Genomic DNA, 13,005 nt, shown 5'->3' on the forward strand with positions numbered 1-13,005 from the left:
TCTTCTTCATTTCCTCCCAGAAATCCTAGAAACCACAAATCAAACTGATATCTGGGAAAGACCCAAAGGTATTCCTTGAGCTGATTCTAGTGTTCTGGAGCTGAATCACAACTACAGTTGCCTCATAACATGCAGGGCTAATAATCTGAATTTCAACATGCAATACTGCACCTGGAAACAAGGTTACACCACGTCCTTTTATTATTCCTCTTTTATTACCAAAAGCAAGACAATCCCAAGCATTATTTGAGCTGCTGTGAGCAGACTCTTCATGTATCACAGTGTAGAGCAGCTGTTGAGAAAGACAACTTGTGATCTACCCACTGCAGAACTGTGAGAAGATTGCCTCTGGCAACTAGCTTCCCTCAGAGGGCCTTTTGAATTTTTGATGATGGGAAAATCACTCCTTCAGCACAATCTCTACAAAAAAAAAAAAAAAAAAAACTATTTGCAGGAAAATGCTGAACAGTTACAAAAACTGTATCTGGAAGATTGCTCAAAAGGTCTTCTTGCATTGTCGTATTCTATGCACCAGCTATCAGCCACTTCCCATTCTCCGAAACATTGGAAGATGGACTGCTGACAGGAACACTGAAGACAGGTGAAGATGAGAGGCACAACACGCAGCAACTCCAAGAGAAAAATCAAAGTAGCTGGGAAGCACAGCAACTACTTAGGCTGACTATAAGTGGTTCTGTGAAGAGCATTTTAAAGGACAATTATGACAGTATAAAACAGTGACAACTTCATTCTGAGTTGTTTGGATTTTCTTTTAATAGATGGTCAAAGCTTCATAGATTATTTTTAACACTGGTAGTAACTTGAAAAAAAGCACTTATTTTCAAAGACTAGTGAAGTGAGTTAAAAAAAATCTCATAGTAGACAATCACATCAGAGATGACAAACTTCATAATGTCAATGATTAAGATAAGCAAGACCAACACAATCAATAAGCTAACAAACAGAGAGATTCCAGTTCAAGGGATTGCTGCTTGGCCAGACAGAAAAACGTATGAGTTTTGGTTTGATTCACATTTTTAATGTGCTACATATTTCATTGTAATCACAGAAAACACTATATTATATTATATATATCTCCACTGGAAAAATAACAAGGTAACAAAACTAAATGTAAATTTGTTGTTTTGAAGTTTCTTTTGGATTAAACCACTGTGAATTCCATTCTGCCCATCTGAACAGTCACTTAAATAGAATGAACTGGAGTCCATCAATTCCAAGGGGTGATGCAATTTCAACTGCAGATTAGAGTGGCAAGCATCAAACAGTTTAATCTCACTAGATGACAGACAACTCAAGAAATATCACATGGGAGTTTAAAGTTAGCAAATGGTGGCTAGTAATTCCTCTGCTTCCTCCGTGCCACTGCCATGCGCAAGGCCTGAATAATCAAGTTTTCATTATTCAGGACATTGTAATCAGTCAATTTCACCAGTTTGTCAAAATTCTCTTCACTGAAACAGACCTCCCTTGTTGTAAATGGGGAAAGAATACTGCAAACATCAACTCTGCCTTCAGCCATCTCTTCAGGACTCCTTTCCACACCTGAGGGAAAAACCACAAGAGGCAACAGTAAGATTTTAACACAGCATATAGTTATATCAATGATATAATTATATCAATTAAGTAATTTTAGGTAGAAAAGAGAGATTTGAAGGAGAAGTGATTAGCTCAGTATCAACATATATTTCAGATTCTGAATCAAGCCTCTGCCCAAGACTGAACTATACCCATGTAGCTGGGAATAAGAAAGCCATCCATTATCAGCAGAAGCACTTGTAGACCACTGCTTAGAAAACATGGAGTCTTTGTTGTTCAAACTAGAGATGAGGAAGCAGAAGGAAAACAATCTTGTACTGGAATAGCAATGCCTACTGGAAGTTTGGGAGAAATGATAACCCTCAGAGAGAGGACACAGTTCATACTTAAAAATAAATAAATGAATAAATAAAATTAAAAATAAAAAAATTCCAGTCCATTCAGTTCTGAATTGGGAAGAAGATAGTCTACCAGACTACCACCAAAACCTATAGAATGTTTCATTTCTTTTTGCAAGTACTGGTGCATAAGAAGTGTGTGTCAATATAGTGTGACAGCTTGAGGACCTGCTACCCATGCTGTATATATTTTGGAAGATTTACCTTCTTGCTATCTCAAGCAATTCTTGTAGAATAAATGCGTGTTTTCATCCTAAATATATTAGATCAGTTTCTGTGGTTTGCTTGGTTCAGAGATACTAGTATAGAGTAGTTCTTTGTCAGCAATGAGACTACGTCAGCATTAGAAAGAATGTCAGAGATAACCAGTGAGAGGTTAGATATGAGATGGAGAAGGCACACCAGGCAAGTAACTCTTTATTAAAATTGGAAGATACAGGTGACTCACCAGGAGCTTTATAGTTCTTGAAAGTGTCGTTCACTAAGGGGAAGAAGAGCACTGTTGGAACTTGTGGACTGTCAGCATCTTCAAAAACATAACATTCCTTCAAGTTTTCCCTGTCTTCATCACTTATCTCAATTTTGGGAAATGGAATTCCTTGCCCCGATATGTATTTTGCAATCTGATCCAGAGGCTGAATGAATAAATAAAATAAAGAAAAAAAAAATCACAGAAGATCCAGTACTCTTTTTTTTTTTTTTTTTTTTTTTTTTTTTTTTTTTAAGTTCCAGCAGCTAACAGTTACAATCCAAGGCTTGAATTTTCTTCCTCTGGGAAGATGTTAAGTTTCAGAAATAGGATCTTAACCATACCATACATTACAACTTATTTATTTTCTTCATTGCTTCAGGCAAAACAAGAAAATACCCACTTTCTACAAACCTGCAAATAAAGCCAAAAGCCAGAGGACTGGTTTTGTGGTTCTAATTAAACAGTTTCTCTAAATGGGCTCAGGAGGGAAAGGAAATACAAAACTGCCAGAATGGAGAAGGAACCAATCAGTCTAGATACTCTGCACCACTGTCTTGACCTCTTCAATATTTGTCACTTCTCCAGTCTTTCCATCTTCTGCATGGTTTACAGTCATTTAAAAATGACTATTATCAACATATTTATATGTGACTGTTTATCAACATACCTACTGATCTCATAAAGAAAACAGTTTGTTTAAACAGCTATATTTACTGTAAGTCTATGTTCATTTTTATAATTATCTCACTACATACGCAACATTAATTATCTTATTTGTCTTTATTAATCAAGTCCAGCTTCAGCTAGTCCATTTTTATAAGACTAACATGAGATAAACAAGCCCAGAACCACATAGATTTTTCCATGTAATCTGTTAAAATTTTGTAAGGACTCTGATTACCTTTGTAACTTTCTCAATTCAGAGATAACCAAAAATCAATATCAGAGTACCTGGTAATTCCTTAATCATCCCCCTTCAAAAACCTTATGTCCACTGCAGCAAAGACTTTGATGATTTTAAAACACTAATATTCATCCACTGTCTCCGATCATCCTTCTTTGCTACTGAGAAATTAATCTAGTAATCTAAGTAATAAATCATCTTAATCAATACATATTGTAACAGCAAGCCCAGTGTGCTATTTTTCATCAACATACAATAGAAAAGCATACTGAGCATGCTAGCTACTGGGAAGGGTGTTGCAACATTATTGGCAGCTCCACCCATCAGTTCCATTTTTACCTTGAAGTAGAGCAATGTCCTCACCAGTATCTTTAATTCTGGAAATAATTTAAAGAATTCTTCATAGTAGTTCACTCTTTTGTTCATATCTCTTTGTCATAGCATCTACTGCCAGCCTCCTAGTTTAAGCAGAGGACTCTAAGGAAAGTTACCTGTCCTTCTAGAATATTGGTGACAATTTCTGACACAGAGAGGCAAAATCATCATCAAAGTGGTGGTAGAAACTAGAAAAAGATTAATTCTTCCCACTTCAGTACTGGAAAGTTAATCGTTTTAATTGACAAATGCTGTAGACTAAAACAGACACAAAGGAAAAGGATCCCAAATACCATCGGCTTTTCTTACCAGTGTTTGGGACCCCCCACTGTAATTTAAATGCAGGATGACGTCCACTTCCCTTTTCGATCTCAAAAGTGGTGGGTAACTGGTATTGATGAAAAACCCAGTGTCAACCAGGGAGAGCTCATCATTAGCTGTCTCCATCAATTTATTTGGAAAGGTGTCTATTACTGTGTCTGAAACACACATATTTTTTGTCAGTAAGTCAAAAACAATATTCACTTTCTACAGAGAAACAATCAAAGAGGGAAGAACAGAGAATTCTGCCCTCAATTTCCCCTGCCTTTCTTTGCTGACTAACAACAGGCACTGATTTATAGGAATAAATGACATAGTACAGCTTTTTCCTTCCTCCTTAGGCACCTCATGCAGCTCCAGGCTATAAAGGGTAGACCCCCTAATTTTTTTTTTCCCAGGCTGAGTTTCTATTGTCCATTGCACACAATCCCCAGTCAAACTGAATTTTTAAAGCACCGCTACCTCCCTACTGAAACAAAAATCTGAAATACATGTTAAATTTGGCTGTCACTTCTTCCATTTGGGGGAACTTGGAGTTTCAGAAGTCAGCCCTATCTCTTCCTCCGCGTTGGAAATCCTAAGCAGATTCCCAAACCTAAACCTTCCAAAAATGCTGCTCAAAAACATGCTGTGTTACTGTGCCTTTCCAGGTAGAAAATCCATCACTCTCCAGGTACTTGCTGTGCATCTGTAAGCCTCTGATAAAATTGGGATACTGTGCAATGGTTGGGCGTCCCGTTAAGACATCTCGCAGAACAGAGGAGAAGGTGGATGAGGGACTGAGCATACACGTGTCTACCTCACAAGGATTCATGGACAGAAAGGGTTCTTCCTCTGCAAGAAAGAAAGTATTTCTGAGTTTAGGACACTTTTCACAAATAATCTGTATCTAAAAACAAAAACAACAACAACAAGAAAAAGCATGAAACATCTACAGTTGCCACCATCTCCAATCAGAACGTAAACCAAATACAGCAATAAGCCCTGAAGCATGTACTACCAAATAAAACTCAGTTATACTATGAATTAAATGTGACCTGCAGGCAGCAAGCTTCCAGGCACTAAGCACTACCTCACACTCCTTGAATGATGTGCACCTCCACTGCAGTGTGTGGTGCAGGGGAGAGCTGAGAGCCAAAAGATAAGTTAATAGCATTGGCCTTTGAACAGAACAATCCAGAAAACATGCTAGTATCACTTAGCTTTCAACATTATCCAACTTAGGGAAACAATCAAGCTGGTGGTGAAAAAAACCACAAAAATATCTCACCAATATCTTTTACTCTATCCCTGGTCCATCTGAACCAGAAATCCTCTGAATCAGCAGCCAAATTCCAGACATACATCACATCTATGGAAAATATACTACTCCACATGCCTGTAACATGAAAGAGAGAACATAAACTGATGGAATAGTTTTGGAAGAATTTTAATTGGTACATACCTTCAGTCATGCCTCTTTGATACTTCCTCTGTCCAGATGGCCATCTCTGTGGGCACGCTTCCTAAGTATGTGCTCACTAATATGGCCTCACACCTGCCTAACCTGTTTGCTGGTGCTTTCCCAGGGTTGTCCTCCACATGTAATATGCTCAAAAGCACCAGCCTCTTTCAAGTGGACCACCTTGCTTTCTATGCAATAGTCACCTTGCATGTAGCAGATCCGAGTCTCTGGGAGCCTCTTCACAAGCCTTCCCATAAAGAATTCACTTCCAAAATGTTCTGCGCGGATAGATGCTCCATATTTCAGGAGACTGACTTCATAAGGAGTGAACTCCAACCACTCTATGGAGACAACAGCCAAATCATAAAAAGACAATAATGCATTAACTATGGCTACACAGAATAGGGCCAGAGAACAGGAGCAAATGAAAAAGATGCTATCTAGCTCATGATATACTGGTTAGAACTATTGCTGTATCTCTATTGCTCACAGAACTAATGCCCTGAGAGAACGTTTCTTTCACTTCTAGGGTGGGTGGTCCTAGACTGTGAAGTCTTTAGATGCAGCAATCTTCTGCAGAAAAGCTTTATTCTGAATAAAATTATTAGCATTCCCCGTTAGTCCTACCCAAAAATGTGTATTGCTCATGTGTATCTTTGTTCCTTCAGGGCAGTCATGACAGCATTCAGCTGTTGATGTTAAATAAACACCATGAAAATCAATAACAGAGGAGATAGTAATTTTCCTGCCACTCGATCAAAAACTTCAAAGATCTTACTGTTCAAAATTGGAATATGTGGAATCATCACAAGAATTAATTTAATTTAAAAGTTGCAATTTATCCTGGTCACAAAAAAAGTGGCATCTTCTTTTGTATAAACATACTTTTGTTTCTGGCAATGTAGAGAAAAAAAGCTTTTTGTTATTATAATGAATGGACTTATTGTACTATTGAAGCTGATTACATGCATTTAGATTACTTACATATATATATCCATTACCTCTGAATGCCTGAGCACTATAGTTGGACTTGAGGTTGATGGCCACATAAATGGGCAATGGGTTCTGCCCATTATCCACTGCCTGCCGCTGATCCGAGAGTCTGTGTTCATCTTTCTGGTTTTGATTAAAATTGGTTAAAGGAATGAGGTGACAAACAATTTGCATTTGAAATAATATCATGTGAATTATGATCTTTATCAGGTTCTCCTTCCTGTTTTAATCTCATTGGACTGTTCAGAAGTATCTGCTTTTATATATCCAAAATTCAGTTAAGTATCCATTAAGCAGCAGCTACAATATAGGGGTTCTCAAACAGTTCCCAGGAAGAAGTATGCGAGTAAGTGAAATGTAAGGTACTTTTTTGGCTGATGTGCATGGAACGAAGTTTATCATATTTTACTATGCTTTACAAGTACATTTATATGTAAGAATATATTGTATTGCACATGACAATACAAAACTTCCTGGTATAAACATAAATTAGAAGGAAACTTAAGTAATACTATCCTAAAAGTACAAATATTTCTATTAAAACTTGTCAAAATATTTAAAGAATGGTCTTTCCACTGAATCATCTTCCATATGAAAAAGCCTATAACTAAAGCTTGTGCCAGCGAAATACGTTATTTCTAATTTTTAAGTACCTATTCTAATCAGAATGTGTTTCAGAATATTTAATGTCCAAAGTGATGAGTTTACATTACGAAATAATCTTTTTCATATGGATTTTTTTTTTATTTTCTAGAAAAGAGAACACCTTTGACTGGACGCTACTGCTCCTTCAAGATAAACCTCACTTTGTAGTGAGAGAAGTGTTTTAATAATGAATCTCACTGTTCAGCATATAATCAACCATTTGCACTAGTAGTGCAATCCCAAGATTAGTTGTGCCATCCCAAGATTAATTTTCTTTTCCTATGTAATTATAGACATTCATCAAATTTCTAGGAAAAAAAAAAAAAGAGTAATACCTTATCATGTAGCATGGATTCAATGACAAGCCCCCATAAGTCTATGAAAGATGTGTTACGTCCTTCTTTAACCCTCTCCATCAGGTCATTGTAGTAGTACTTCAAACAATCCAAGGAAAAACAGCAGATCTTGTTTTTTGTTACTTGCTTGCGAGCTTCCTTGATTGCCTCTTCCAGATATTTTTCCGACCAGTCAGCATCTTCATACAAGTTTGCCATTGTCCTGAAGAAACATTAGAAAAAAATATGAAAGAATGCTGTGGTTTGACTTCAGAAGACATTTGTGCCTGTTTCACTTCTTATAGGGTTCACAACTGAAAGCTAGATTCTCCTGAAATCCTTTCATTTTGAGAACAAATACATCCTCTCCTAAATTTCCCTAATTTTGATGACAAGATCTTGTGGGCTCAAAAATAGCATAAGAAATTCAAGAAAAAAAGAAATCTGGCAAGACTACTAAACAGGTCCCCAGAAAACCCTACAAGTTTGCCCTAGACTTAATTTTTCCCCTAATATTGGCTTCTGCCTGTGATAGCACTAGGCAGTACTTGACACGTGTCCTGGACAATCCCTATTGTTCACTTGAAATCACAATGCAGACAAGTACACTGAATACTCTACATGCATGCAGAGAAACTGAAAGAATACCTAGACAAACCTGTCGTTAAGTTTTGGAGTGACTAACTCAACGCAAAAACTGTCTCCACTTCCAACAGAGTGTAGAGGAGTGAAACTGTCTAAAACCCATATAAATTTTTCACAGTTATTTACATTATGACATCAACTGCTGTATACCCACTGGGAGAAGCAAACATTTATAATGAGCAACAACAGTTGCATTCTGTCTGAGGCTGGTAACTCAGCATCATTTGTTGGACCATCTTCAACAATATTAATTCTACTAGCCCCAAATACGTCTTTTACCAGAGGAAGATGCACTTTAAATCCAAAATGGAAGTGAGATTAACCAGCAAATGGCGGTCATAAATTCTTCTTCCCATCTTTCTTCAATTTCCAGTCTAAAGACAAATTCATTGCATTCAGTCTAAGGTATAATTGATAAAATATGAAAAGGTAATACAGCATTTACATGAACATATCAGTCACAGACTGTGTCAATGTGGTGATGATTGATCTCTTATTGAGAACATTTGTTTCTTTGTTCTAAGTGAAAATAAGATATCACGGGGAAAACAGAAATGCTTTTGATTTACTGAGTGCATTCATTGTAAACTGACAGTGCTGTACAAACAATCAACACTATCAGCAGAGAAAACATACAACTTATTAAGGCAATTCTCACCATGTGGTACCTGATAAACCACCAATGTAAGAAATGCAGTCTAACAGATTGAGTTTCTGGAGCCCCAGTAGGCTGCCATACATCGCTGTCAGTGACCTCGTCCCGCCTCCAGTCGTCGTGATGGCCACCACTGGCACCTGTCCAACACAGCAAGGCAGAAAGGCAGAGAAAGCCATGTGTGTATTAGAGACAAGACACTGTAATGCTGAAATTAAGTAACAGTTTAGATGCACTGATGTAAGCAGTGACATCACTTTGTGCAAAAGGATGTGATGCAAAAGGCTTCTGTTGCCACCATCTGACTGACAGGGGAGGCAAAGTTCATGTTTTACCCACCTGGATTGGGTGGGGGGGAGGCTATTTACTTAATATATAATTGGAAATCAACCTCATCACCCTGGAATTCTTCTCAACATGTATCATTAGAGGCAATCATAAAAAAAAATACAGGATTTGCCATGGTAAAGCTGATTAAGGATCTGTGATTCTGCCTCTAACAATGATCAGTGTCTCAGAAGAATGCAGAGCACCCTGTAATCAGTCAAACCGCCCAACAGCCAAAGCCTTCCTGACCTCAAGCCAGCAATTACCTCATGTCCTGAGGCACAAGCATTGATAGGGTTGTTTATTTTTCCTTCTTAAATTCCAGGTGCAATTGAAGAGACTATTCTTCTCTTAATCTTTTCCTAATCTAGTATGCCATTTGCTTCCATTAACATTTTCCATGCTGTTTGGGAAATGTTTACACCTTTCCGTTATTAACTTCTAATTTCATCAACAGATCTACTGTTCTGAAGTCACTGAACAGAGCTTGAAGAAAAAATATTTCTCCCATCCCAAAAAATTCAAAAAACAGTTCTACCCTACACTTGCTATGAGCTCAACCTCTAGTTGAAATTACAAAATAATTACAAAATAAGAAGGAAAAATCTTTAAAAAAAAAGAAAAAAAGAAAAAAAAAGAAAAAAAAAACCTTAAAATCAGAATAATTTCAAAAAATACATTTTTTTTCTCTTTACCTTTTCCAATCTCTTTCAACATAAATTAAAACGCTAGTGATGGCTTTGAGCTGAAAATGTTTTTTAAGAGTTTACAAGGGAGATATTATCAAAATTTTGAGATTAAGTACATGAAAAGCAGATCCAGAGTAATGAGTTCTTTTCAAAAGTGAAATTTGGTCTTATCATTTCAGTCATCATTTCAACCGTTTGCCCCAAGAAACCATAGACAGTTAAGTAAAAAGTTTTCTATTCCTTTTCACTGTCAGCTAAAGAGGATTCTTGCAATTGTTATGTTTAGAGTTCTTGATTTTCAGCAACGTAACTGGGTTTAAGCCATTACAAAGCTTATGATTCAAATGTGGAAGGAAGAACAGGGATTACAGTGACAAAGCTCAATTTATAATCAAAAGTTCCACCTATACATCTCAACTGTGCTACAAGATTCAATCTTTTTTTTCCAGCTGGACAGTTTTATTCCAGTAAGCATTTTCCCACATTATCTTTTCTGCTACAGACTCAACCCAAAACACTTTTAATTCCCATATCTGAGAAAACATAGCTTTCTCATCTCAGAATTTTCAGGAAAGCTCTGAACTCTTCTGCAGGAAAGCCTTGCCTCTGCTACTGAGATAGACCATGCAGCTTCCCAAAGAGCATCCCCCTGCTTTCCCATGTATGCCCAACAAAAATATTCCTCCTGAGACCCACGAGCAGCATCAAAAATTATCAGGAATGGGTTAAACTGGAGAGCTGTGGAGAAGTCTTGGAGTCTGTAAAGGCACATCCTGCATTCTCCATGCTGCTGCAGAGACCAACCACTGCTTCTCTTGGTTACCTCTTGCTCTAGACAGCAGGCCTGCTCTAGAAAAATAGTGTTAACTAAGCTGCTTTATTATTTCTTGTCTCAGTTTGTGAGCCAAGCTCTGATTCCTGGAGAGAAGTTGCCACCGGGGATCGCATGGCTTGCCTCATGCTCCTTCAGATCCTCCTCCAAATTAAGGATCTTCTTCAGAGCAGCAGCAACATATTTCTTTCTTTTCAGCAGGAAGTCTTGCTCCTCCCTGCACAGGCTGTACCCCAGACGCACATCCAGATCTCCTGAGCTGGAACAGGCAATGGGACAAATCAATACGTGCGTCAGCTATAGCCAGTATCAGGACCTGTAAGGGGAAGTAGTCTGCAAATTCCATAAACAAACATTGCCAAGTCTGCATGTTGAACAAAGAACAGAATAAACATTTCTACTGCCAGCAAGAGGTAGCAATGATAAGTTTCCAAGGTACTTTAGATCTCTTGTGAATAGGAGCACAAAAGTAAAGATACACGGGCCAGAGAAAGATCACCAAAAAAGGGTGGCTTTTTTCTGTATCCATTCCATTCTATCACCATGACATCCAAGAAAACTCAAATGACACCAGTGTTGTCCTCACGTTTAGTCAGCTCACTAACATCTGAAAGCAGAGGTCCTGTCAAGATGTGTAATGGAGCTTGTAACTCAGGACAAGTCCCACAGCATCACATCACTCTGCTCAGACTGTCTTATGAAATCCAGACAGCACTTGGAATGCTTTACAGAGCTGTCTGTCTTTGCTATGGAAATGTGTCAGATAAACAGGTGAGTAGCACTAGGCAGTTTGTGTGATGCTCAGAGTGAGTGTGTTTTTCTCTGCAGCATTCCGCCTGTATTACTTTACGGTGGTCTTTTCACCTGTGCTTACAGATAAGCTCATTCATAGCTATACAGATACTTAATGCCTTTTACCAGTGTGATTTCTAGCTAAGCGTTTATGAACTTAATCTTGCAAATATATGACTATCCACCATTTTTTCCCTGTGAGCAGCCACGCTGAATTTTATCCCTTGAGAAACGTGAAACACAAGCCAAGGGCTTTGCAGAAGAGAAAGCACAAAACCAAACAGCAATTAATTTTTTTGTGCCTTCCCAAGAAGCAAATTTGCTTAGTACAGAAAACAAAACACAACAAACAAACAAACAAAAAGTGTTCTCAATACTGCTCAAATCTTTTGTGTCACACCACCCTCTGGTGGCCGCAAATTCTAATCTGAACATACCTTCACTAATGCCTAGGAACACAAAAGTCTGAAGGGTTGTTGTTAGTATTTTCTGCACTCCAGTAAATTTGGTACATGCCAGATTAACTTTGAAAATAAAATAAGGTGATTTGATTGACCTCCTAAAAGCAAACAACTGTCCTAGAGGTAGACAAAAAACTCTAGCACTTCCTGTTGTTCACTTGCTAAGTCTCTAGGATTTACACTTCAACAGATTTTGTAATGGGCTGAGATTGAACAGGAGGCTCTCTTATCCATGCCCTACATTTATCTACACAAACTCCTCCTATGCTCTGTAAATTGATGTTACTTCCCTTTTGCATGTCACCCAAGAGTAAGAACGGTGTAAACAGTATCAAGTTTTCATTTGTACCATAAAACCTCATTCTCTTCAGTGTTATCCGTCATTGGCACCAATATGCTCCCATTAACTGCTAGTGAGAGGTGCATCTGGTCAGGTCCCAGTACACATTTTGCTAAGTGAAGCAGGAGAAGGAACATTCGTTGTTTTTCTAGTGACTTTGCATAGTCAAAGAAGGATAGAGCTTATTTAATCCATTAGATCTGACTATTGATATAAAGTTAATATGAAAAAAGCATAATTTTATTCATGTCTAAGAATGGCGGCTATAAAATAAACTAACTTACTCTGAAAATAAAAACGTAGAAAGACTCAAACTTATATTGTCTTGCATGACCTTGTAACCACAATAGACTTGTACTTACCTCGGGCACCACCTGAGTACAGGACAAAACACTCACGTGGTAAGTTTTCCTCTCTCCACTGTCTAGAGAAAAAACCCTAGATAATTGTTTACAGTAATCCTGGACACTTGGATAAAAGGAGGCTATCTTACCATTTTCTTGATGTCAAGTACAACTCAAAGGATTGATCCTAGAAATGAAGAAAACAAAGTTAATTGCCAATAAATTTTAAAAATAGTTATCCCCTCCTTTCAGCTTAGGCAAGGAATGAGGTTCTCAAAAGATAATTCACATGTTTGGGAGTATTATTTTGGTACAATTAAACGAACTCTGTTCTGGAATCAAATTCTCTCTTGTCTAATAAGACTGCCTGGGACAATGAACTCACACGTAACACTGAGCATGCACGCCTAGAGCAAGAACCACCAAATAGCCTCATTGAAAAATATTACAAATACTACAAAAAATGTTACAAAACA

The 13,005-nt window shown here is 37.7% G+C and overlaps 1 protein-coding gene across 1 annotated transcript in view; it reads right to left on the minus strand.

The window, feature by feature from the left end:
* Positions 1 to 1,193: 1,193 nt before the first annotated feature.
* The window catches only part of LOC125695153 (cytosolic phospholipase A2 epsilon-like), a 31,212-nt gene continuing 19,400 nt past the window's right edge, over positions 1,194 to 13,005 (minus strand). The window contains exons 11-21 of the mRNA XM_048949284.1: positions 12,679 to 12,716; positions 10,716 to 10,851; positions 8,748 to 8,884; positions 7,445 to 7,667; positions 6,473 to 6,587; positions 5,675 to 5,812; positions 5,298 to 5,405; positions 4,670 to 4,861; positions 4,016 to 4,185; positions 2,404 to 2,590; positions 1,194 to 1,563 (exon numbers count right to left, since the gene is read on the minus strand). Of these exons, the coding sequence (XP_048805241.1) occupies positions 1,355 to 1,563; positions 2,404 to 2,590; positions 4,016 to 4,185; positions 4,670 to 4,861; positions 5,298 to 5,405; positions 5,675 to 5,812; positions 6,473 to 6,587; positions 7,445 to 7,667; positions 8,748 to 8,884; positions 10,716 to 10,851; positions 12,679 to 12,716 (1,653 nt within the window). The 3' untranslated portion in view covers positions 1,194 to 1,354. The remainder of the gene's footprint in view (positions 1,564 to 2,403; positions 2,591 to 4,015; positions 4,186 to 4,669; positions 4,862 to 5,297; positions 5,406 to 5,674; positions 5,813 to 6,472; positions 6,588 to 7,444; positions 7,668 to 8,747; positions 8,885 to 10,715; positions 10,852 to 12,678; positions 12,717 to 13,005) is intronic.

The sequence above is a fragment of the Lagopus muta genome, chromosome 6, assembly GCF_023343835.1.
Source record: "Lagopus muta isolate bLagMut1 chromosome 6, bLagMut1 primary, whole genome shotgun sequence".
Classification (NCBI taxonomy): domain Eukaryota; kingdom Metazoa; phylum Chordata; class Aves; order Galliformes; family Phasianidae; genus Lagopus; species Lagopus muta.